This window comes from Juglans regia, chromosome 13, assembly GCF_001411555.2.
Source record: "Juglans regia cultivar Chandler chromosome 13, Walnut 2.0, whole genome shotgun sequence".
NCBI lineage: Eukaryota > Viridiplantae > Streptophyta > Magnoliopsida > Fagales > Juglandaceae > Juglans > Juglans regia.
Genome location: NC_049913.1, coordinates 4724756 through 4750137, shown reverse-complemented (window position 1 = coordinate 4750137; position 25382 = coordinate 4724756). Strand labels below are relative to the sequence as shown.

At 33.3% G+C, this 25382-nt stretch overlaps 4 protein-coding genes and 1 pseudogene across 5 annotated transcripts; 4 read left to right on the top strand and 1 right to left on the bottom strand.

Moving 5' to 3' along the window:
• Positions 1–2519: 2519 nt before the first annotated feature.
• Positions 2520–8865, top strand: LOC109010236 (ribonucleases P/MRP protein subunit POP1). The gene is made up of 11 exons (XM_018991008.2): positions 2520–2820; positions 3559–4045; positions 4355–4451; positions 4677–4784; positions 4865–5086; positions 5624–5742; positions 5822–6346; positions 6960–7068; positions 7149–7738; positions 8216–8380; positions 8488–8865. The coding sequence occupies exons 2-11, from the start codon at positions 3600–3602 to the stop codon at positions 8678–8680; spliced, it is 2574 nt and encodes an 857-aa protein (XP_018846553.2). The 5' UTR covers positions 2520–2820; positions 3559–3599; the 3' UTR covers positions 8681–8865.
• A 1464-nt stretch (positions 8866–10329) lies between these two features.
• Positions 10330–11390, bottom strand: LOC109010242 (germin-like protein subfamily 1 member 13). The gene is made up of 2 exons (XM_018991016.2): positions 11184–11390; positions 10330–11008 (listed from the first exon to the last, which is right to left on the bottom strand). Exons 1-2 carry the CDS (start codon positions 11317–11319, stop codon positions 10467–10469), a joined length of 678 nt encoding a protein of 225 aa, XP_018846561.2. The 5' UTR covers positions 11320–11390; the 3' UTR covers positions 10330–10466.
• A 5603-nt stretch (positions 11391–16993) lies between these two features.
• On the top strand, positions 16994–18324 carry LOC109010245 (germin-like protein subfamily 1 member 14). 2 transcript variants are annotated; one of them, XM_018991019.1, is made up of 3 exons: positions 16994–17013; positions 17507–17604; positions 17771–18324. In XM_018991019.1, exons 1-3 carry the CDS (start codon positions 16994–16996, stop codon positions 18322–18324), a joined length of 672 nt encoding a protein of 223 aa, XP_018846564.1. The 2 variants fall into 2 exon arrangements, with proteins under 2 accessions (XP_018846564.1, XP_018846563.2); XM_018991018.2 differs by lacking the exon at positions 16994–17013 and having other exon boundaries at positions 17472–17604.
• A 1715-nt stretch (positions 18325–20039) lies between these two features.
• Positions 20040–20860, top strand: LOC109010240 (annotated as a pseudogene).
• Positions 20861–23868: 3008 nt separating this feature from the next.
• Positions 23869–24968, top strand: LOC109010241 (germin-like protein subfamily 1 member 14). The gene is made up of 2 exons (XM_018991015.2): positions 23869–24083; positions 24262–24968. The coding sequence occupies exons 1-2, from the start codon at positions 23942–23944 to the stop codon at positions 24801–24803; spliced, it is 684 nt and encodes a 227-aa protein (XP_018846560.1). The 5' UTR covers positions 23869–23941; the 3' UTR covers positions 24804–24968.
• Positions 24969–25382: the final 414 nt, after the last annotated feature.

Sequence of the window (25382 nt, the reverse complement as noted above, 5' to 3'; positions counted from 1 at the left end):
AAAATAAAATTTAATTAAAAAAATATAAATAATAAAAAATAATAATATTTTATTATTATAGAGAGTGTGATGACTAATACAATATAGACTTCAAGTTTTGAATGATTAGCTAAAGGTGAAAAAGCTACATATTAGTTAAAATTTGAAGAATAGAATGATCAATCAAATACTTGCTCTAAATATCTTTCAACTCATCTCAATTCATTATTATAATTTTTTTAAATCTCAATATAAAATATAATAAATAATTTAACTTTTTTAAATCTTAAAATAATAATAATATTAAAAAATAATATTTTAATAATATTTTATCATCTCAATTCAATTTAACTCAATTCAACATCTAAACGTAACCTGAGTCTCTGTTTTAGGTGGAGAAATAATCAAGATCTTGTATTTTCCGTGCAAATCTGACAACAAAACTTTAAAAGAAGTGGGATGTGAATTAACTTTTTCATCCCACTTGTTAACAAATAAAATAAATAATCTAATTTTTTTAAATATTAAAATAAAAATAATATATTCTAACAATATATTATTTAATTTTTAATTTTGATCTCAACTCATTACATCTCATATCATCTGTAAAAACAAACGAAACTCTAATATCAAATTGCACAAATATATTAAAACAAATACTCATCTCCCTCTAATCTTCCCATTTTATATTGGTTTAATTACATTTTATCTCTTGAATTTTCACTTAATTTATAATGTACTTTTGAAACTAATAATTGTGTTAAAGTGGACCCTCGAATTTTTAAATATTTCCAATCCCCCCATTTCGTCTACTAGCAGCGTCAAATTTAACGAAAATTATCTACAAAGATGTAATTTTCATATAATTTATTATCACTGACCATATAAAATATAAAATAATATATACTATTGATTAATAATTAATCATTAATCATTAATCATTAATCATTAATCATTAACCATATATAAAATTATTTATACCTAAGTTGCAAGTAAGTATGAATAATCTATGTACACAATGAAATTATTTGATATTCATTAAACATATATAAAAATAATTTATAATGATTTATTTAATGATTAAATAAAAAAATTATTTAATGATTTATAATTTATTATTAATTGATAGCATATATTATTTTATATTTTATATGATTAATAATAATAAATTAGATAAAAATAATATCTTTGTAGTGAATGTTATGCACCTGCGCAGCACGTGCAATGAATTTCCGTTAGATTTAACGTTTCTGATAGACAGAAAGGGGGACTGTGAAGTTTTGAAAGTTTAAGGATACAGTTTGATGCAATTATTAGTTTCGGAGACACATTGTAAATTGAGTGAAAGTTCGGAGGGATAAAGTGTAATTAACCCTTTTATATTTGAGCGATGCTCGGCTACTGCCCAGCAGTGATCGCTGGGCGTGCTGTTTAGGTAAAACTCTTCTTTTTTATTTTTTTCTTTTTTCTTTTCTAATTTTTTAACATCTTTAAATATTTTTAAAAAAATCAATACATTAATAATTATTTTCTTAATTAGTAAGTAAAAAAAATAAAAAAATAAAATAGATGAGCGGTCAAAATAAAATGACATATTAGCATTATTCTTTATATTTTGATATTCTAAAAAATATTTTTTTAAAATTTTATTTAGAGATATTGTGAAATTTATAAAGGTGTAAGGTAACATGTGATATTGAATCCAACTTGAACATTTAGATTTGATGTAAATATACAATATGTTCGAGTCCTAAGAGCATTGGTAATGGCTAGTCTAAAATTTAGCTATAATCTTAACTTTTGACTATAGTATTCATTTTTGACTAAATGAGTCTACATTAGACTAGCTATCTTAAAGTTAAAATAATAATATAATATTATATATTTTTTTTAATTTTTTTTTATAAATACAATTTATATATTTCTTAAATCTTCATGCTTTGTAAAAATAATGTATCTACTCTATCAATATTTGCAATCAGTAGAATAAATAATGTGCATACCTTGCATGTTTTACCATTCAAAGAGAGAGAAGTGATGAAATAATAAAATATTGATTTTCATTGTGAATAGTAACTAGTCATGTTTGGAGAGGATTTAAGATTTACTGTAGCTCAAGTTTTAAATTTTAGACTTTTGGCTAGTCTAATGTGAAAACTTTTTCTCACATCTAGCTAAAATTTAGACTTACATTAATATTTGGTTAATCCATTACCAATACTCTAATAAGTTATCCATTAAGAACCGCTTAATAAAAAAAACAACCCGTTTAATTTAAAATCAAAATTCATTTTAATTTTAACTCAAAATTACGATTATCTCATTTTTAACATTAAAAAATCTTACAATTGTAACATATTTATTAAAGTCGCTCTCCCTCCATCTCATTTTAAAATGAGATAAATTGAGAAGAATTGAGATTAAAATTAAAAAAATTATAATTTATATTTATTTTAATATTTTAAAAAATTAAATTATTTATTTAATTTAATGTGAGAATTTAAAATAATTAAATGAGTTAGACAGCAGATGTGAAACGAGGCATCAGTATCCCTGTCCCGCTTCTCAGTTCTCACTCACCATCTCTCTCGGTCTCCTTCTCTCTCAAATCTCACTCTCACGCCGTGTCGCCGCCCCCACTCCCACCTCTCACGGCCTCCCTATTTCCGGCTTCTCACTGTCTCTCACGGTCTCCCTCTCTCCCTCTCAAGTCTTTGTCTGTCGTCGGTCGCCCTCTCTCTCCGTCGTCTGCCTATCTCTCTCTCTCTCCGTCTCTCTCTCTGTCTGCCGTCGCTACGTCTCCTTGCTCTGCCGGTTGCCCCTCTCTGCCAAGGCCCAAGGGTAAGTTGTTGAACCCTGCAATATAATGCGCAGCTTTGATTCTGAAGCACAGGCTTTTTGTGCATTTTTTTATTTTCTATGATTATTTTACTCACGTAAAGCTTAAAACATATGATATTATGGTGCTCTGTTCTTGGTGTCGGTGCCAATTCACAACCAGAAGACTGATTCATCTGGACCAAATCGAACCAATATTGTTACTTGTATTTATATATTTTTTTGATAAGTAAACTTGTATTTATATATTAAGCCTGGCCCATTCAATTGAAATCCAATATAGATTTTATCTTTCATGAAATGGATTGAAGTGAGTTGTGTCACGTTGATAAATTTCTAATTAATTGCTAAACGAGTCAAAACCGATCATGTCGTGTCACTGATATCTAAATGAGTTGTGTTAGGGCTTAAAACTCTAATCCGTTTAGCTTAACAGGACGTGTTTAGCTTAAAATGTGGTGAGCTCAAGCCCCCGAATTATTTGGGCCGCACCCTAACCCAGACCGTTTGCAGTCTCATTATTTTTTCGCCAATTATAAAATGATTTGGAAAAGGAAACACAGAGGGATTTTTTGAAAAACCCTAATTTTCTTTTGTGGCGAATAGAGAAGGAGAAAGTAACAGCTTGGTTTGGTTTATTCGGTTGTTTGAAAAAGATTGCCTTTTTGTTGTTGTTGTTGCCTTTTGCGCCTAAATCTTATCAGTTTGACCACGTTCTGATTTTTTGATTCTGAAATGAAGGCCTTTCGGATTCGGAATTTCGGCAAGTTAAGTTTTAGTGAATGATGATGGCATTTGAAGGAAGCAAACCCTCTCAATCGGCTCTAATTCCACGCAAAATCAACGTCAAGAAATTTACAGAGTCTCGAGGTCCTGAGCTTGAGGCTCTTCACTCAATAGTAGCGGATCAATTGAATAATAATTTTGGGTCTAGGAGGAATAAGAGACGGAGAACGACTTCATTCAACAATCAAGTTGCGAGGAAGAGATGCAGAAGGAGGCAGAAGGGAGGAGGAGAAGTTAATAAGGATAGTGCTTTGGAGAAAGATAATAAGAAGAAGGTCCCTCGGCACATTCGTCGGAGAGTGGAGCTCCGAATGAATCCAGAAACAGGTTTTTGTACTTCCGGAGACGGTACGAAGAGGTTGAGAACACATGTCTGGCATACGAAGCGGTTCATAATGTCAAAGCTCTGGGGTTTTTACCTTCCTTTGGGTCTGCAGGGCGGGTAATGCATTATTATTATTTGTTCTGTTTAATTGACTTTGAGATATTTCATAGTCCATGAATTTGTTCTGTTATCATTTTGGGAGACTTCATACTTTCATGTAAATTTTTTCCTTGGTTTATCAAATTTTTCTGGAGGAGCTTGAATCGGATGGATTGACAAAAATGTGTGCCCGCACATGTTTTTTTTTTTTTTTAAATCAGTTTGTGTATGTGTTTTAAGCTTCTTTTAATTCTCTTCTGTATACGAGGGACAATATGTGTTTAACTTTTACTAGCTCACTTAGATTTAAATTGTATTATCATGTAGAGGAAGAGGTTCTAGGGCAGTCTTGAAGTGGTTTAAACAAGGGGTCCTTGTACACGACGCAAGCTATCATGTTGCTGTCCAATTGGAGGGTCCTGGGGTAAACATTAATTCCATTTAATTTTTAGTTTTTATTTTATAGTTGAGATTTTATTTCCTCATTCTATTCAAATTGTTAGTTTAAAATAGACCTCTTTGATTGAGGAAACAACATCTTTGATCAGTTCTCATCAGAGTCATTCAAACACCATGAGCCCAATAAAACTGCAGGGCAATTATATTCTGTTGCGAGATTCATAATCTAATCTTTGGCGTATGCTTCTAGGATTCTTTAATGTCCATTCTAAAAATGGTGATGGTGCCTTCCCCTTCAGCTCTTCCGGAAGCTATTTCTCACGCTGTTATTTCTGGCTCCATATATGGAAGTGCGATGGTAGGTAATCTCTTGAACCGCTCTCTTATGAATAAGTATTACTTGAGGAATAACATATATGAACTCCTTTTTCTTTGCAGCTTTGTCATGTTGGAGCACCTGTTTCTCAGTCAATTGCTCCTGTGACCTATATGTGGCGATCTGTTTGCCAGGAGAGTGATGCTATGAATCATAATAGTGATGGAGGCAATAGGTCAGAGAGTAGTGGGCATTGTTCTTCCTCTCGCCAAATTTGGGTGTGGATACATGTTTCTGCTGTGAGTGAAGGACTTGATGCTCTAAAATTAGCTTGCCAAAAGGAGGTACACATTCTAAATTTTGTTATAAGAGTATCATATTTGCAATATTTTTGAAATCCAAGCCTACCGAAACTCTGTGGGCTGAAGTTCCCAACCTCCAATAAGGTGTCACTTGGGAAGTCCTCTACATTATACCAAGTTCATAGCTCCTGATAAACAGGTTTATAATGCGTACCAGTGCTATATCAAGATATATGTATACATGTTACATATATCTTGTTACTCTGGGATGTGATTGAAGTACTCTAGACATCTAACCTGTGAGTGAATGATGTGTTTTGAGGGCTCCTTACATTACAGTCAAGAACACATTCCTGTTGATATTTAAATTTTTCTGTCATCATGCAGAATATTTGTCATAAGATGCTCAAACAAGATCATACTTTGTTGTACTATGTCACACCAAGATGTTTATGTCTTCCAGCAGTTGATTTTCCAACTGTCCAGATTCATAGATAGTCAAATAGAGAACCGGCTAGTGTTAGGTCACATACTCCTGTAATATTGATATTATTTTTGTTTCATTTGTTCAATCTTCAGATGGATGAGAGGGGCTGCTTGATCAATTGTATTTCACTCGAAGGTCAACTTGCAAAATTAGAAGTATCAGGATTAAAGGCATTTCAGCTCCTTCAAAAGATATTACATCCTGTTACTTGGTGAGTAATTCAAAGATAGAAACATTTTGCATTAAGTTAAGAAGTTTGAGATGGCTCATGGGGATGATTTGCTGTACAGTTTTTCAGAAAAATCTTGGCAATTGGAGAAACATTCGGCTGCAGAGTCTAACAGAGACTCTCAATTTAAAAAGTCTTCTGTACCCGAAAATGAGGATGATTTTTGTACTCGTGCAATTTTGTCACTTAGAGTCTGGGATCCTCGCATAGTGTCTGAGACAAGAACTGCAGATGTTCCTAAATCACTTTCTACTGGTATGTCCAGTGTACCAGAAGCTGAAGCTAAAGAGCTTGCTGCATCAGCAAGAATAGTAGACAAGAACGGGGAGTTGCTCTTATCATTTTGGTCAAAACCTGAAGAAAATGACATTATTCATAATAATGATTTATGGGAGAGTAGCAGTGGAGTAAGTCCCCCTGTGGAAGAGAGTATATTGTGCATGGAAAAACATAGGTTGCGGATGGAAAACTTTTGCCTTGATGCTCCAAATTCTGGAATGTTGAACACTCCAACCAAGGTGCAGTGCTCAAGATCCTGTCCTATTATGCTTTTGAAAAATAATGACCAGAAGGGTTTGTTTATCGGGTAATTCCTTTTTCCTAGTAAAGTCTCCGTCTTTGTGTCACTCGTTTCATATGTGATTTTGCTTTCCAAGCTTATGTCTGCTCCATTTTGGCCCTATATCTAGTTCTATAAGTGTGTAATCTCTCTTCACTTATAAAAAAAAAATATGTGCATAACTGCGGATGTTAACTTACAAGTATGGAATAGGTCTGTGTGCATCATCAGTGTAAAATGATCAGTTATCTATGAAAGTTCTGTTTTAATTAAAAATTTTGGTGTGCCCATACTTAAAATGTGGAAAAGGCCAATATGAAAAGCAATTAAAATTTAAGATCCTTAGTTTCTGTGATTGGCCTTTTCATCAGCAGATTCAGCATGTACTCAGCCTTTCACTGGTGACAACTTATTTTATGAATATAAAGATATTGTATCCATCATTAATTTTTTACATGACGAAAAGCATTATGACTAGCAGATTGAATGCAAGGTTATTTATTGTTATTCGTATCATTTGTTTAATGCATGCTAACATGATTAAAAAATATTTTTTTGATGTGCTTGAAATATTTTAACTACTGTTTTTTTTTTTTTCTATATTTAATACCTCTTATGTGTTTATTTTATTTTCTTTTAGATGGTCCATTGTGCTCCCCATGAGTTGGGTCAAGGCCTTTTGGGCTCCTCTTGTCTCCAAGGGGGCTCATGCAATAGGTTTGAGAGAGAAGCACTGGATTGCATGTGAAGTAAGTCTTCTTGAACCTTTCAACTATAGTGTTCAGTACCGGGTTATAAATCATTGATAGTAATCTTCTTTCTCTTGCAGATGGGGTTGCCATTTTTTCCTTTGGATTTTCCTGATTGCAATGCATACTCATGTTTTATGGCAACGGAAAATGTTGCGTCTACTAAAAAAGCAGAACGTTGTCCTCCTGATGTCAGACCTTGGAAAGTTCCCATTCCACCCCCATGGGACACCATTCGGCTTGCTTTCAACAAAGGACTCAGAAGAGTTGGAAATAGGGTTACTTATAATGAGGAAGATATCATTGATGGGAATTCATTGGCCATCTCTAATTCTGGAAAGTCTGCTAGCTCGGTATTTGTTCATCATAGCAATTCATTTGATGGAATGGTAGCAAGGACGTGCTCTGTGCTGACTGATTTCTTGAGAGAAATCCAAGGTGATCATTTGCTTCTATTTCCTCAACTACCGGACCACAAGACGAGCATTTTTAAGTTAATGAAGGATGAAAGCATGTTTGGCCTTAGCCTAAAGGGAGTTACCCAATCTAGTTATGATCGTAAACTATGTTTTGTTAGAGTTCTTCTCCATGCTTACAAGGAAGGTGTTTTTGAAGAGGGAGCAGTTGTGTGTGCACCTCAACTTACGGATGTATCATTGTTTATTTCAAGGTAGTTAATTCTTGAAACTTCTCTTTTTTAGTTTAATAAGTTATTCCCATAATAAGGTGTCATTTAAATTTCAAATTTGTCTTGATTGTTTGAATTAGAAAATAGTGAAGTTCTGACATGCGAGAATCAAGGATAAATTTTTGCGAGAGTTCTCAAACAATTTTTCATGTGACTATGTCTCCCTTTGTACATTTGAGGCTTCATGGGTTGGAGAGCAATTTGATGAAATGCGTATGCCTGGCTAATTATTAAGGCAAGATTTTGTCTGAAAAGTTGTAAAGATATGGTGAGTTATGCCTTTGTGCCATCAGAATGCTCATCTCCGTAATGCAAACTTTGTTTATATGATTTGTTAATGACAAGTTTTCTTCGCTTAGTGTATATACACCCGGTATGTGTAAACGAATAATATTTTGCCCGGTATGGTTCCAGTCATAATTATTATTTTGAAAGTATTTTAACTTTTGTTTTGTGCAGGCAGGAGAATGACAAGGGAGGACTTCAAATGCCTCAATCTGCTGTCAGATCATATTTCAAAGAGCAATCTTCTGCTAAGTGGGAACTCCACATACCAGAAGATGTTTCAAGGGAAGTTCACCGGTGGCCAATCGGCTTTGTGACAACTGGATTTGTTCGAGGGAGGTTAGTATATGCATCTTTTTCTACAAAATATACAACTGTGTACTTGTAATTGTCTTCCATTGTATTATGTTTTCGTAATAACAATATCCGGTCCAATTTGTGTGCAGCAAGAAGCCAGCAGCAGAGGCTTTATGCGAGGCAGTCTTACTTGCTCATCTTAGAGAGGAGCAGTGGAAGAACATGTCCACAAAGCGGAGGAAGGAGATCTATGTCTTGGTTAGGAATCTAAGATCCTCATCGTATAGACTTGCTCTTGCCACCATTGTCCTGGAACGACATGAAGATGTAGAATTTATGTGAGCTGCCGGCAACTCAATGCTGGTTGTGCATGTCATGTAAAAAGTGAATTTTGTTCAATTTATTTGTTTTTTTGCCATGTTTTTTTAGTTACACATTGTACATCAAAATTAGGCCACTGCCTGTTCTACCTAATTTTTGGAGATGGATGGAGATAGAAAGAGAGCGGAAAATGCTAGTTGGCACCTTGGATTTGCCTCCTAGCTAGGTTTGACCGGTAGTATATTTTATATTTTATTTTTAAATATTTAAAGAAGTCTCCACTAATGAATTTGTATATATATAAATATATATATATTTTTAAATGTTTAAAAAATGTTAAAACTAGCAGTCAATCCAACAGTAAAAGCTGGGCGGCCGAGTAGCATTGTCCTTACAGATGAAAACATATGTTATCCGGAACGTTTTCTTTATTTTTTTTTTTAGTACAAAAAAAAAAAAATACAGAAAAAAGAGCCCAATGATAAACTATCTTATTGAATCTTGTTTGTGATAAATAATAGCTCTCTAGAAAATAATTGTTGTCATCTAGTCAGCTGAAAATTGCATCTCTTTGATTTCTAGTCGAGTGTTTTCATCGAATTTAGGAGACGTTTGGATTCGAAGATGACTTGAGATGACTTGAGATAGATTGTGAATAGTAATAAGATGAGTTGTAAATAGTAATAAGATTTGTGAGTTAAAGTTGTTGAATAGTAATGAATAATAGTGAGATGAGTTGAGATGAGCTGAGATGACTTGCGAATCCAAACGTCTCCTTAACTTCGCTTTAACAGTTAATTATTTATATTCCAAAAATAAATAAATAAATAAATATATATATCTCTAGTTCAGAAACTCTCTAACCATTCAAAACTTACTGGGCAGGTTTAGCTAGAGGAAAATGGATTAATGTTTCTAAGGCCTTATAATTTGTTCTGTAGAAATATGTGGACCAACTGCTTAATCTTGCAGATATGGCTGCAGATTGGTTAGAGGATTCTTCAGACGACTACCCTCTTCATTTTTTTTATTTTTTCTTTTGTAGCTGCTGACATATATACTTTTCCCCCAACCCTTGTTTTTGAAACACTCGATGATAACAAATTTGTCTAATACAAGAGCCAAACTAAAACAAACCAAATTCATGTAACGGATCTGTGCATGCATTTAATGTGCAATTCTACTGTTTCTGAATAAACCTTTTCTTGCTAACTTGCTTCGACCCTTTCTTTCTACATTGTTCTTAGGTAATTGCAGTAGAATTCCAACACATTGGAGTTGTTCACGTTAGCCACGAGAAGGGCCACCGACTCGTAGTTTAACGAACACCCTTGGTTCCATAGTTTATTTATTTATTTGGAGCGGTTATGATAACCGGTTATCAAAAATTTTATGTGCAGTCATTCTTGCGTACTCTATTAATGTGATTTTTTGAATCATTTTTTTTAATATAAAATAACTATTTTGATCAATCACATCAATGAAGTGCACAAAAAATACAAAAAATTGATTGTACGTAGTAGATCAACTCACACACACATATATATACGTATAGTTAGCAAGATCCACAAGAACAAGTAATTATTTACTACAAACATACTGTAATTTTATAATTCCCTCAGAATTACTACATGAACTCAAGCAGAGAAATTAAGGTAAGGAGAGAGTACGTAAGGAACCGTCTTATTTCATTATAATTATTCAAATAACATTACAACAAAGGAAACATATATAGGAAACTTCAGTTTATTCGAATTGTTTAGTTAATGGTTCATTCATGTGGTTATAATTTAATATATTTTTATTTTCAGAATAGTTTCTGAAGATATTCAACCAGATTCTTGTCTAATTGGAAGGCTTTGGTGAGAACATCGGGATTGATGGGAGGCTCAGATCCGAAGGTTGCATTGGCTATGGTGATAACTCCTGGATTCTGGCTGCTGAGACCGGCAAAGGCAATGGCATTGGATTTTTCGGTATTGAACTGGAAGTGAATGAGACCGACTGGGAATACAAAGACATCTCCAGCATTTAGAACTTTGGTGAAAAGGCGGTTTCCATCATCTCCGTTAGAGGTGACAAAGCCAACGTACAGAGTACCCTCCAAGACAAATAGAACTTCACTGGCACGAGGATGTGTGTGTGGAGGATTCAGGCCGTATGGTGCAAAGTCAATGCGAGCCAAGGATATACCTAGGGTGTTGAGGCCTACTAATTCATTCACGGCAACGGGGGTGACTTTTGACCCCAGTTGACCTGAGGTGTCTCCGGCAACATTTAGCCCTGAGAGGAAGAAGTCTTCGGCTTTAACATCCTTTGGATCCTTGCAGAACTTCCCATTCACAAATACTGTATGCAGAAAAAAGTCCGTTACTATCACAAAGGAACAGTAGAACTTCCATCATAATTGAAATATCATGTTATGCAGTTAATATCGTCTCCAAGCATAATTACAGATGAGGAAATCAATAAAGATGCTTTAAATGATTCCCAAAAGAAGGTAGTAATAAGACTCTGTTCATACCAGCAGAATCGTTCTTGTCGAATGCAACACAGAAGTCCTGAAGAGGACTAGGGTCAGAGGCAAAGGCGATAGAGCAAGCCAAAGCCAATACGGCCACAGTTGCAAGCTGCAGGTACATGAGAACACTACCTTTCATGATGTTGGAGGCTGTCTCTTAAGTTTTAGTAAAAATTTTGTCTAGTATTGGTCGGGTGAGGGTTGAGAGATACGTTGCATGGAAACATGTGATCTATTTATAGAGGGAAAAGCTACTGAACCAGTCTTATGTTTTTGCTTGCACGGTGAGATTAGACTTGTAAAGTCTAGCTTGAGCAGTACTTATAATTAATCAGGCTTTTATTTTGTTGATCTTTCTCTAACCACTACACACATGATGTTGAAAACCGCAACTGCGTATTTATTCGACCTCTTCCACGAAAATAAGCTTATTACAAATAAAAAGAAATATATAGTGATGGCAAAGGACGTGGATTCGGAATGATCCAAAGTACTCCAACATTGATCGGTTCATAAACTCAATTTCCGTTCTAGAATTGACATGCAGTACCTTCTCGCGTTGATCCTTTCCTCCCTTTACTATCTGCAACATCATATCGATCAAAATAAGTTGCCAGGACTGGCAAGTGGGAACGGTACTTGCCATTTTTTCTCACCATGCAGCACTCGACCATGTAGCATGCACTAGCCTCTCAGGAGCTCATGACTGGCATTTTCTTAATTTTGTCCTTGGGGATATATAGTTTATTAATTCAGCCAAAATTTGTTGTTTGTTTATATTGTACGTCTAAGATGATGTCTGCATCATGATGACTTTAGAGGCTAGCTCGGTTTATTGTTCTTTTTCCCTTTAGAGATCGACCATTAACGTCTATATAATTTGTTTTCGCTAACGTTGTCGGTCCGATATTTATCCAAAACTAAGATGTGGAGAAATAAATTAGAATTAATTTGATATAATATTTGTTAGGTTGTGTTGTCGACCTTTTACCTGCTCGGGGAAACTTCAACAATCTAGCTAGATGATCATAAACATGACATCTGTTGCATTAGAAAGCGGTAAAAGACATTATTACATTTGAGCCAGCTTTTACATAAGCCCAATTTTCTAACAGGCCGGTTACTGTCTTTTTAAGGGGGAAAACAAAAAACAAAAAACAAGAAGCAGTCGTCCTAAGCTGCAGCCTGCAGGTATACGAAATATTCTTGGGCAGTATATTAAGGAATCGGTCATGATAGAAGAGCAAAAAATCTTTACTGTTCACGCGAAGGCATCATGATCATGATCATATGTAAAACTACTTGCAAATTAGAATGCAAGTATGTGTGTGTGTGTATATATATATATATATATATTAAGATCGATCTTCTCCAATTATATATATAATATATAGAAATATTGGATTGTCAAATCTGGAAAGATAAACCAACAACTGCACAAATATATGATTGAAAATACTCAAGACTGTCCCAATTCAATTATAATACATGCACGTACGTACGTACGTAAGAACTTGCATGCAATAACATATCAAATTATAAATAAATCTCGTACGAATCAAGCTAGCTAGCTAGGTAAAAAAATGAGTGCATGGGTGGATCTGATCTGTTAATTAACCTACGTACGTACGTACCCACACTTCATCTTATAATTAAGATGCTAGATCGGATGTTGGATGCATTATTAATAGTAGTACTACTGATCATCATTGGCCATGGATGGAGTCCTGCAATATTTGTATTCATGACTTGACAAGATTAATCTGGTTTTGGTTATCACATGAATCGTCAGTGGCAATGTGCATGCATGCAGCTGGTAATTAGGCGTTAGAGCCTTGAAAATGGCTTTATATGATCTTGTTTTACCAAGGATTGTGTACGTCTTTTTTGGTTTGATTTTGACATGTTCCACCGGTTCTAATTAATTTAACTAGCTGGCCGTACTAGGTCACATGATCATGATAATTTATATAAGCCTGATCATATAATAAAACGTTCCGTTTAAAGCTGCATGCTTTGCTTTAAACTCCTAATTTTTTTTATGAGTACTGTCTATATATATATATATATATATAATATTCTAGATCTTCGATATTTAGAGTAATTACGTACTCGATCAATTTGCTGCAAAATAAAGATTAAAAAAAAAAAGAAAAGTATCTTCAAAATGTATACTCTTAATGGTAGATCAGAAAGTATAAGGGAGAAAGTAAGTGAAAAAAGACAGCTTTTAAGAGTAAAAATGGATGCTATCATGTAATGGAAATAATGGATGCTAGAGATCAGCTCTTGAAAGAAATATCTAGAGCTTGGACAGTTAAAAGAAGATAAAAAAAAACATTAACCACTAAAATAATTATAAAAATAATTGCATTAATTAAGGGAAATTAGTGATTGAAAGAGACTTTTTTTATAACAAAGAGAGAGATTATTGGAGTGAAAAAGAGATAGTGCATGCTTACTTCATCTTCGCTGATATGTATTTTTTAAAAAACAATGGATGCCTTTCGATCAGTTTTTTTATTTTTAGCACGTTGCGGTAGATGGCTTTTACTTTTTTTTCCCCTTCCATTAATAGAAGTTGTTCTGTTTTGTTTTTAAATTCGTGGTCTTTTGGCGTTTCTCTAGCTCTTTGATTTCCTTAGCAACTTTCTATGGTTTGAATTTTAAATTTGTGGTCTTTTTTGTTTTTAAAGTTGTTGGTTTGGTTTTTGTAGAGAATTTACTTTGTTTGGCTTGAAGTTTATGCTGCTTCGAGGTTTGCATTTGTCTGATTTACTCATTTTTTTTACATTAATCAATTGGGTTTCATGGTTTGGTTTGTCTTTTTTATTATTATGATGTTGGATGTGTCTTGATCTATTGAGTCCTACTTTATGTTATGGTAGATATTTTTTTCGGTATGAAAAAAAATAGATGCTTTTTATTTTTTATTTTTGCATTAATAGAAGTTGTTGTGTTTTTCATTTTAAGAATAGTTGGTATCTTTCTTTTATATATTTTGTTGGATTTTTATATTTTATTATTTATTTGATTTCTTGGTTTGGATTTGCAACTTCTTGGAAAAAAAGATGGTTTTTACTTTTTTATTTTATGATTATTTTTTTTGTTTCATTGATATAAGTTGCTGTTTTTTATTTTAAAAATTATAGGTATCTTTGTTTTATATATTTTGTTGGGTTTGTATATTTTGTTATTGATTCTGTTTCTTGGTTCCATTTGTCTTTTCTATTATTGGGCTCTCATTTGCTGTTTTTTAAAATGGGTTTACTGATTTATACTATTTGGATTAATGAGTTTCTGATTTTTATTTTCGTGGATTTTCTATTGTTGGGCTCTCATGTGTAGTTTTTTTAAAACGAGTAAACCGATTAATGCTATTTGGATTAATGAGTTGGAATCAATGAAACATCACTAAATGGATTTATACTGTTTGGATTAATGAGTTTATATTAATGAGTTAATGAGTTTATATGAGTTTATATGGTTTGCACAGGTTTCTCAGGCCGATGTCAAACTCTTTTTTGAATTAGTCTGTGGAGAGGTCTGTGATCATCTCTCTAATATAATTCTAAAATTTTATTTCTTGTTGATGCGCCTGGATGGTTGGATTAGCATTTTCAAGAAATGCACTAATGGGGGGATAACCTGTTTTTTTTTTTTTAAATGCAGGTTTATCACGTGAGACTACTAGGAGACTACAAGCATTCCATTCGTATTGCTTTTGTTGAACTTGTAATGGTAATTGCTTCTTTTTCTTTATTACTGCATGCTCAATCTTTTTTGTTTTCATGCACAGTTTTGCTCCTTCAAAGCATCGAGATTTGAAAGTAATGAAGAGTTTTCAAATGACCAGTTCTTCGAAAGAAAGCTAAGATGACTGTTCTAGATCCTAGGCCAAATCTAGTTAACGTCGAGAAAATTTTTCTGGTGGACAATAAGGATTTACAGAGTAATTATGTGGTTGAGAAATCTGTATGAGCTACTTTGATAGCAAAGATTGCTACTGCCTTATCCTTATTATGTTAGATTCGAATGAGATAGTTCAAACTATGTTCATGAGCCATTTTTTTTCGTATATTCTGTATAACTTTTGCTGGTTTTGCGGCTGTTGTTTATATTTTAATGATAATAATCTTTGAGTAATTTGGAAATGAATTGATAAATTCTTCTATATGAATTTAAACCTCTTTCTTTAGTTATAGCTGCCTAGAATAAGGTTTATCAACAGTTGTACTAGTAGATTGGATGTAGTTGTATTTAGTAAGATCAAGCAATAGTAGAAATTGGTGATTAACAATTTTTGTTTTTAGGCATTATCAATGTCTCAATCTGTAATCTGTATTGATAGAAATTATCCACAATCATATAACTTAAAAGGATCTTAACTCTTATGATCTCATGCTAAGGTACTAACAATTGAAGGATGTGTTGATTGAAATCCCAGAGCTAGGACAATGAGAATATACTCTTTTTTCAATAGAATATTTCCGTTCAGCAGATTTGCATTGTATTGTTACTAACTTACTTATTGCATCTTAGTCATAAAAAAATTATATTCAGCACGCATATATAGGGTAAAACTATGGATTTGATTAGGCCAACAAGTCATTCTGGGTGGGTCATAGATATGAGATATGTTTTGCGCCATTTAACAGTTGTGTATGATCAATTTGCCAAACTTGTATTAAATTATGGTATATTTTGAACTAACATTTTTGGTTTCTAATCTATCAAACATGTAATTATTATACTTCACTAAGTTATCATTATCCAAAAATATTTGCTAATATTTGTTTTTTTTTTCCTATGCATTAAATTATTCATTAATCAATTTTTTATAAAAATATATTATTTTTATAAAACAACTGTTTGACCCAACTAGGCAAACGTGCTTTGCATGTTGCTACCGTCCTAGTATGTGTGTGTATGTATATATATATATATATTTATGTATATACACCAACAATACTACGTAGTACTCCTTTGAAAAGTACTAGTTAGCTAGCTAGCTACCTGCACATTAATATCTCAATTAAAGAAGAAATAGAAATTAATTCAGGCCTAATTGGATGCAGGTTAGTTCAACCAAACCACTAAATCTAACTAACGATGAAAAATATACTAATAATTAAGTACCACTTAGTATATATATAATAGCACAATGAGACTAACTGAGAATATATATCATCATCAATTAATTTAACATTTCGAAAGGGTTACAAGAGCACTCTCATTGGATTAGTCAAAGTTAAAGGACAATTTTGATGATAAATGTAAAAGAAATTTGACTTTTGACTATTTCATTCATATAAATCTCCACATTGGAATAGTTATTTTTCATTATATAATAATAAAATAATATAAGATGAATTTGGTTTTGGTTATTCACATTAAATCTCCACATTAGATTATACATTTATTCATTATATGGTAATGAATAACTAATAATTTCAAAAATATTTAATTTTTTTAATTATTAATTTATTTAATTATTAATTTATTTAATTTTATCATATTTTACTATTCTACTTATTATATGTTAATTAATAATAATGTTCTTATTAAATTAATATATCACTAAGTCAAATTAATATATTAATTATGATAAAATATGTGATAGAAAGAAATGGAGAGAGAAATAATTAATAAAATATGTATTTGATGCATGTACAATAACCTTCAAATTTGAAAAAACTTTTGAAAGTCACTATAGCTAAATTTTAAATATTTGAAATTTGATTAATCTAATGTGAGCATATTTTACTCTTTAATAGCTAAATATTAATTGGATTTAATTTTTAACTAATCCAATGAAAGTACTCAAGTACTTATAATGATCATCAAGAATTGCATATAATTATAAGCATTGCATATGCAGCCACTTGATTTCACTGCTGAAAATTTCAGTGACAAGGATTTCACTGATCATGAGGACATGAGGGTGATCAAATTGCTCATACAAAAGCCAATTAGACGTTACAAGGTCCGTTCAGCCACATTTTGATTTCAAATATCACTGTGAAGTTCATTAATATGGGGCTAGAAAATGGTTGCTTTCTCAATATGTACGTGCAAGCTTTCGGTAGTGGTTAGAGAGAATGGTTCATCGATATCAATTAATTATTGAAATATTCATATCATGACTTTGCAAAGTGAAAATTAACATAGACCATTTCTGTGAGTACTCCTCTCCATAAATAGACATGTTTGCCTTGCAACATTTCGCACCTCTCTCACTTGATCAAGAGCATATAGAACACTGAAAGGAATACATCATAGCCTCAAAATATGATGATAAAAGGTTTTCCCAAGTGCCTTGTAACTGTGACCCTGTTGGCTTTGGGTTTCTCCCTTGCCTCTGCCTATGACCCTGCTCCTCTGCAAGACTTCTGTGTTGCACTCAACAGTTCAGCTTCCGCTGGTATGCACGCATCATTTTTATTATTAACATGATCATGGTGTTCCTTTTTAATCATTTGAATCAACTGGAATGTTTCTTCACGTGATCACATATTATCAACCATTATTATATATGAAGTGTACCCCCCTATATGTGAAAATAACACTCTACTTTTTCCTTCTTGGAGTATTTGTCAATGGAAAGTTCTGCAAGGATCCAAAGCTCGTCAATGCCAATGATTTCTTCCGCTTAGGGCTAAACATGCTTGGAAACACCTTAAACCCACTCGGGTCAAAGCTCACTCCTGTGACTGTGGAGGAATTAGCTGGCCTCAACACCCTAGGCATATCCTTGGCCCGGATTGACTTTGCCGCATATGGCATGAATCATCCCCACACACACTCTCGTGGCACTAAAATTCTCGTAGTCCTGGAGGGTACTCTGTACATTGGTTTTGTCACGTCAAATGCAGATAATAACCATCTCTTCACCAAAGTTCTAAATACGGGAGACGTCTTTGTTTTTCCAATTGGTCTCATTCACTTCCAATTGAATGTGGGAAAAAGGAATGCGATTGCCTTTGCGAGGCTGAGCAGCCAAAACTCGGAAGTCATCACCATAGCCAACACAGTGTTTGGATCAAAGCCTCCCATCAATCCAGATGTTCTCGCCAAGGCCTTTCAAGTGGACAAGAATGTGGTCAACTATTTTCAGAAACAGTTCTGGCGGGACAACAATTAATAATTAATTGGAGAATTAATATATGTAATATCCATATTAATGAACCACTGACGGTACGGATAAAATTATTAATGTTTCCTATCATGTACTAAGCCGTCATGGAACAAATTATTATAATGAAATAAAAATGGTTGCTTAATTATCTTATATATTTTATTTATCTTATATATATGTACCATTAATTTAAACTCATTACAAAAATAATACATATTAATTAAATTAGATATAAAATTAGAATTAGTAGATTATATATATAATATATTTAATTATCCAATTATTACAGATTTATGCAAAGTTAGTACCTTTTTAGTTTTTCTAACGTGCACGTATTTCTATTTCCTCTACTTAAGCATTATCAGTTTTGTACCCAATGCATGCATGCATGCATTCACAAATTTTGTTGAATTTTAAAAGAAATTAAACGAGCCTACTATATATAACTCTTGGTTGCACTATATATATATATATATATATATATATATATATATATATATATATATAGATGTTGATCTCTTTCTTTAGTCAAGCACAATATATGAAAGGAGACAATGTACGGGAATGAAGATTAAGACCTTGTTTGGCAACATAGATGAGATGAAATTCTCAAAATTTCTTTCCCGGCTATATATTACTTTACGATTGTATGTAGAATTACTCTTTTTTAAAATTCAATAAAACATATTAATTCAAACCATTTCACTAATATTCATAAAATTCTCACAATTTTTCATATCATCTCATTACCTAAAAGCATGTCAGTACTCGATCGCTCGATCAACCGAGATATTTTTAGAGATCAAAATACAAGATTTAGATTATTTTATAAGTCATTATTGAATAATATTGTCACATGCTAGCTAGCTATGCTAACATGGAGCTAGCATTTAGAACTTAATATATAAATTTAAAAGTTATTCCTCGATCCGAATGTACGTACGCATGATCATTATCCAGGTTCACGACTAATTCCATTAACTTGTGGGATCAGATGAAGCGGTAATAAGCTAGGTACTCACTAATTAACCCACTATATATATATATATATATATATATATATATATATATATATATATATCTATAATAAAAAAAGGATTTATTCAAGTGAGATAAGATCAAATTATGTTGATCAGCTTGCAATAATATTTGTATGAAGCGCGTCAAGTAATAATTATATTTTTCACTGCTGAACATATATATATATATATATATAGATCATGAATGCTTAAAGCCACCACTTGATGAGGGCACTGCGCGCATTATATATATATATCTCACAAATATTATATGGTGCTTCAGCAAGCTTAGCTAGCTAGGCCTTTTCAATTCCAAATGATCTATTATATATATATATATATGCATTCTCAATGTAATGTAAAGATTATTATTTTGCATTGACAAAAGCAACATTAGTAGAACTGCATGCACTTAATAACCATTAATTGAGTGGTCCATTAATATTTTCAATATATGATCATGTGCCAGCAGTACGTAGTGGTCGATCGATCAGTACCCACAATTAACGCACTCTTTTAATTTCCGGCTAAGGAAACACATGATAAAACCTAAAGGGTTGAGTACTAGTGATGATCATCATCACTCCCGTGTATAAATAGACAGGTCCCCATACGGGCATATCTCACCCCTACACCAAGCATTAATAATCAGAACCCACAGAATACCAAAAGATAGAGAGAACCAGCTCAAAGTTCATGATCATGAAAGGTGTTCATGTGAAGTACGGCCTTCCTGTAACCGTGGCCCTCATGATGTTGGCTTTGGCCACTTTCTCCCACCTCGCCTCTGCCTATGACCCCAGTCCTCTTCAAGATTTTTGCGTTGCAATCAAGAGTTCCATTCCTGTTTTTTGTATGTACAAATATTTTTTCATCCATTATATATGTATTATGAAACTGCGTGCATGCATGGCCCCTTCTAATTTTTATAACAATCAATTATATTTAGGAACTGATCTTCTTAATTTCTTCAGTAGCTACGAATGGAAAGTTCTGCAAGGATCCAAGGCTTGCCACGGTCAATGATTTCTTCTTCTCGGGACTACACATTCCTGGAAACACCACGAATCCACTCGGCTCAAATGTCACTCTTGCGACAGTAAACCAAATACCAGGCCTCAACACACTGGGAATATCTTTAGCTCGTATTGACTTTGCTCCATATGGTTTGAATCCTCCCCACACACCCTCGTGCCACTGAGATTCTAGCAGTCGCAGAGGGTGGTCTTTATGTTGGTTTTGTCACGTCTAATGCCGATGATAATCGCCTTTTCGCCAAAGTTCTAAATCCAGGAGACGTCTTTGTGTTTCCAATTGGTCTCACTCACTTCCAATTTAATGTGGGAAAGACCAATGCGATTGCTTTTACCGGTCTAAGCAGTCAGAATCCTGGAGTTATCACCGTAGCAAATGCTGTCTTTGGATCCTACCCTCTCATCAATCCTGATGTTCTCGCCAAAGCCTTCCAACTGGAAAAGGACGTGGTCAACTTCCTTCAAAAACAGTCCTGGCCAGACAATTAGCTAGAGAAATATACGCAATATTAACTATACGTACGTACATTGAAGCATTAATAGACGTACGGTATGAAAATAAAAAATGTAAGAATAATGCTACGGCCATTCATATATATCTATGGTACTTTTGTCTTCAACAATCACACCAATATAAAGATGCCACATGTTTTAAGTACCTTTGAAGTCAATCATTTCAAAGAAAAATCAATTGTATGTTAACTAATTAGTGTGATCAAAGATGATAATAATAAAAAATCATAAGATCAATGTGATGGTTTATATGTTTGCTACGTTATTGTAACGTGATAATTAAATAAAATAAAACGGTTGCTTTAGCTTTTATATATATATATATATATATATATATATATATATCTGTGTGCATGTGTGTTTTCTCGATATATAGCGCGTGAAAATTGCTTATGTAAAAATGTGAGTAAGGGTACGTTTAGTAAATGAGATAGAGATTGGAAATCCTGAAAATATAAAATATAAAATAACTTTCAAGATTTCGTTTCAAAATATTTTTTTTATAAATAAAAATATTATATATATATATCAATAGGAGTAATTAAGTACACTGGACGTATACAAGAAAATATCTAATCCATACTAGAAAGCCCCTAATGATCCAAAAAGCTCATGAAACCTACCCAAAATACACCAAGCCCGAATTGGAATATAGCACATCTCCCCAACCCCAGCCCATTGTTTCCCGTAAAACTAATCCTCTACCCAAAAATCCCACTACGAGAATGTCTTCACAATGTCATCCATTTAGTCTTCCCTCGACTTGAGCTACCTCTCTTAGCATCATAATTGATTGTTCATGAAAGATGTTTTAACTCCCTATTTTTCTTAAAATTTGATTTGGTTTCAAGCATGTGGCTCGCCTCAATCGCAGTGAGTAGTGCTTTAAATTGTTCTTTATATTCTCCATGTGAAAGCACCAAGATTTGCTGAAACCCGTTAACTTTATTCAGAACCCAATCCGATGGCGAACCCGGCCGCTAGATCATTTATCGGAGGAAGAGAAACCAGAAGAACGACATTATCCCCAACCCAAAATGTGAGTAAGGGTACGTTTACTTTTCAGGATCTCATTTTCAAACATCACTAAAATATAAAATAATTTTCAATTTCAAATCTTTTGGCCTGATTTGGATACAGAAAATCATCTCATCTCATTTCATCATTAAAAGTTTACAATTTTTTCAAACTCTCACAAAAAATATAATAAACAATTAAATTTTTTCAAATCTCAAAATAAAAATTATATTCTAACAATATTTTATTCAACTTTCAACAAAATATCTTATCTCATCTGAATTGCGTAACCAAACGAGGCTTTTAACTTTTTTACCTAATCATTACGTATATCCTAATCATTACAATTTTTACCAACTCTAAAACAAAATAAAAAAATCAATACAATTTTTCAAACTCCAAAATAAAAATTATATTCAAAATTTTTTTTTAACTTTATAATATTTTTATTAAACTTTAATTTTTCTCTCATTTTTTAAAACCTATTAAACTTCTTAACTTAAATTATTTTATTATTATTCACAAAATTTTGAGAAAATAAGGGAAGCCAGTTGGAGGAAGTCCGCCAACATCATCATGTACGTATCCTTTTTCTTTCCTTCCAGAAGTGCCTGCATTTCGATGCCTTGAACCTTTAATTTCTTCCCTTCACTTTTGCAGCAATATCAAATTAGGCTGCTGGGATTGAAATTTTAAAAGAAAGCCCGCCGGCCACACGTACTGATCTGATCATGAGGAGCTAGCACGCTGCCGTACTGCATTATTCATTTATTTTTTATTCATCACGTACTTATAATTTGCTTCAACGACGGATGAAATTAAAGATAACTTCACGAGGAAATTAAACTTTGGTACTGATAATTAGACTGTCTAAGCTGATATCTGTTTTATGAGTTTAATTAATGAACCAGAGTACGTAGTACTCATCATGTTAGAGTATATCTATTAATGCGACGTAGGTTAATGAACTTGAGAAATATGATTAGAGAGGTGAACAGATCGAAAGTGATTTTTTTCCCCCGCAAGTAATGTATATAGGACGCACATTTAGACCAAGCACGTATACGTAGTCTTCACATTAATGTTATCGTATTCAAATCAATAATGATGGAAGAATATTGAGCTAGCTAGGTGAGAAAGGCTACCTCATTCTTACTTACAATCATAATATATATCTATATATATATATTGAGGTGAGAAAGGCAGAATATTTAATTAAACGCGTATGTGGACGCACATGCATGATTTAGACCATGGAAACTCACATTGTTATCGCATTCACTTGTTAATTAATTTTATATCACAAAAAGCAGCTAGGGGTATATATCTCTGTGTGCGCGTGTGTGGACTAGTATTATATATACAAGCTGACAAATGGCACAATCACATACAAAACGATGCGATCTTATATAATATTTAAAGTATTTTTCAAAATTAACCACGTACGTACGTACGTATAAGTTGAAGATTTTACACATGCTAGGGTCAGTTTGAGACTTCGCGACCATCAGCTCAGCTAGCTGGGTCAATGTAAAGCTACTCATTTGCGGAAGATAAATTATTTTTATAAATTTTAAGTAGATAAATTCTACGCAATTCGTTGTAAAAAAATGGATTTTATCTTAAAAAATTATAAAAATAAATTATTTTTTATTAATGAGATTATTTTTTTTATAAAAAATTTGCATAAAATTTATCTATTTAAAACTTATAGCTAGAATAATGAGCAGCATGCATGCACCGTCCGTTCCATTATGTCACGAAGGGGTCGAATTTGGTTGCATTTAATTCAATGTATGTGTGCGGTAGTGGTTAAAGAATGTTTCCCCCATTGGCATTAATAAAATAATAATAATCGATAAACTCAGATTAAAGAGTTGACAAGTCTTACACGTTTATGGAAAAACTATGGACCAGTTCAGTTAATTCCTCTCTATAAATAGAGATGTGACCATCCAACATTTCTCATTCCCAGCTCCCAAGCAATATTAATTTACACAGATCACTACTAAAACGCAGAGATAGATCATAGCCTGAAATATGATGAAGTACTCGAAGGTTGCTCCTAAGTACACCCTTGTAATTGTGGCCCTGTTGGCTTTCGCTTGTTCCTTCGCCTCTGCCTATGACCCCAGTCCCCTGCAGGACTTTTGTGTTGCTATCAACAATCCTGCTTCTGCTGGTACGTACGCATTATTATTGCTATACTCAGGAGTTACTGGTTTTCTAGCTCTTGTAATTTGGAATCTGAATACATATATATATACACACACACACATGTAATATGCTTGGATTCCATTTTAATTCTGTGTAACATGATGTGTTTAGCGATGATAACAAAGTACCTTTTCTTTCTGCAGTATTTGTGAATGGAAAGTTTTGCAAGGATCCAAAGCTTGTCACCGCTAATGATTTCTTCCGTAAGGGGTTGAACATTGCCGGAAACACCACAAATAAAGTAGGGTCGAATGTCACTGCTGTGACAGTGGAACAATTGCCAGGCCTCAACACTTTGGGCATATCCTTAGCTCGCATCGACTTTGCACCATATGGCTTAAATCCTCCCCACACCCACCCTCGCGGCACTGAGTTTCTTGTAGTCATAGAGGGTACTCTACATGTTGGCTTTGTCACATCCAATAATGCAGACGGTAACCAACTCTTTACCAAAGTTCTAAATAAGGGAGACGTCTTTGTGTTTCCAATTGGTCTCATTCACTTCCAGTTGAACCTGGGAAAGACCAAGGCCGTTGCCTTTGCTGGTCTCAGCAGCCAGAATCCTGGGGTCATCACCATAGCCAATGCAGTCTTTAAATCCAATCCTCCCATCAATGCTGATGTTCTCACCAAGGCCTTCCAAGTGGACAAGAACGTAGTTAACCATATTCAGAAGCAGTTATAATTGCCTAAACTAAAATCATAGATTTCAAGATATATATATTTGTAATATTACCAGCAATAAACCATTAGATGGTGTAGTACTGATTGATTATTAAGTGATTTGTAACGTCAATATTGAAATTATTATATTGAAATAAAATTATGTTTCCGCAATCTTTATATATAATTTCCGGACTTCCAAATTAAAGTGCGCCAGCTCGCTCCTTTCGTCGGTTTACCTCTGCGACAGCAAAATAAATCATGTACATGTTATTAAGATGAAACTATATAATAAAAGTGGTGCAAATCATGGACATGTGCTACTGCTGGTATGCCTATGGTGTTTGCTTTTTTTTGTTCAGCGGCCAGCCTTCTCGATCGGGAGGACGCTGGCAATTGGCATATATATATATATATATATATATATATATATATTTGTTTATGATGCTTTGCTTTGACATATAGAAGATCAGGATCGATTAATATTTCAGCAAAATATTGGCGTTTGGATCATTGCAAAGAAAGAGAGATTAATTTTGAGAGAAAATCATGTGTTGATCATATAGAAGAGAATGAATTTTTTATTTTTTTATTTTTTGCT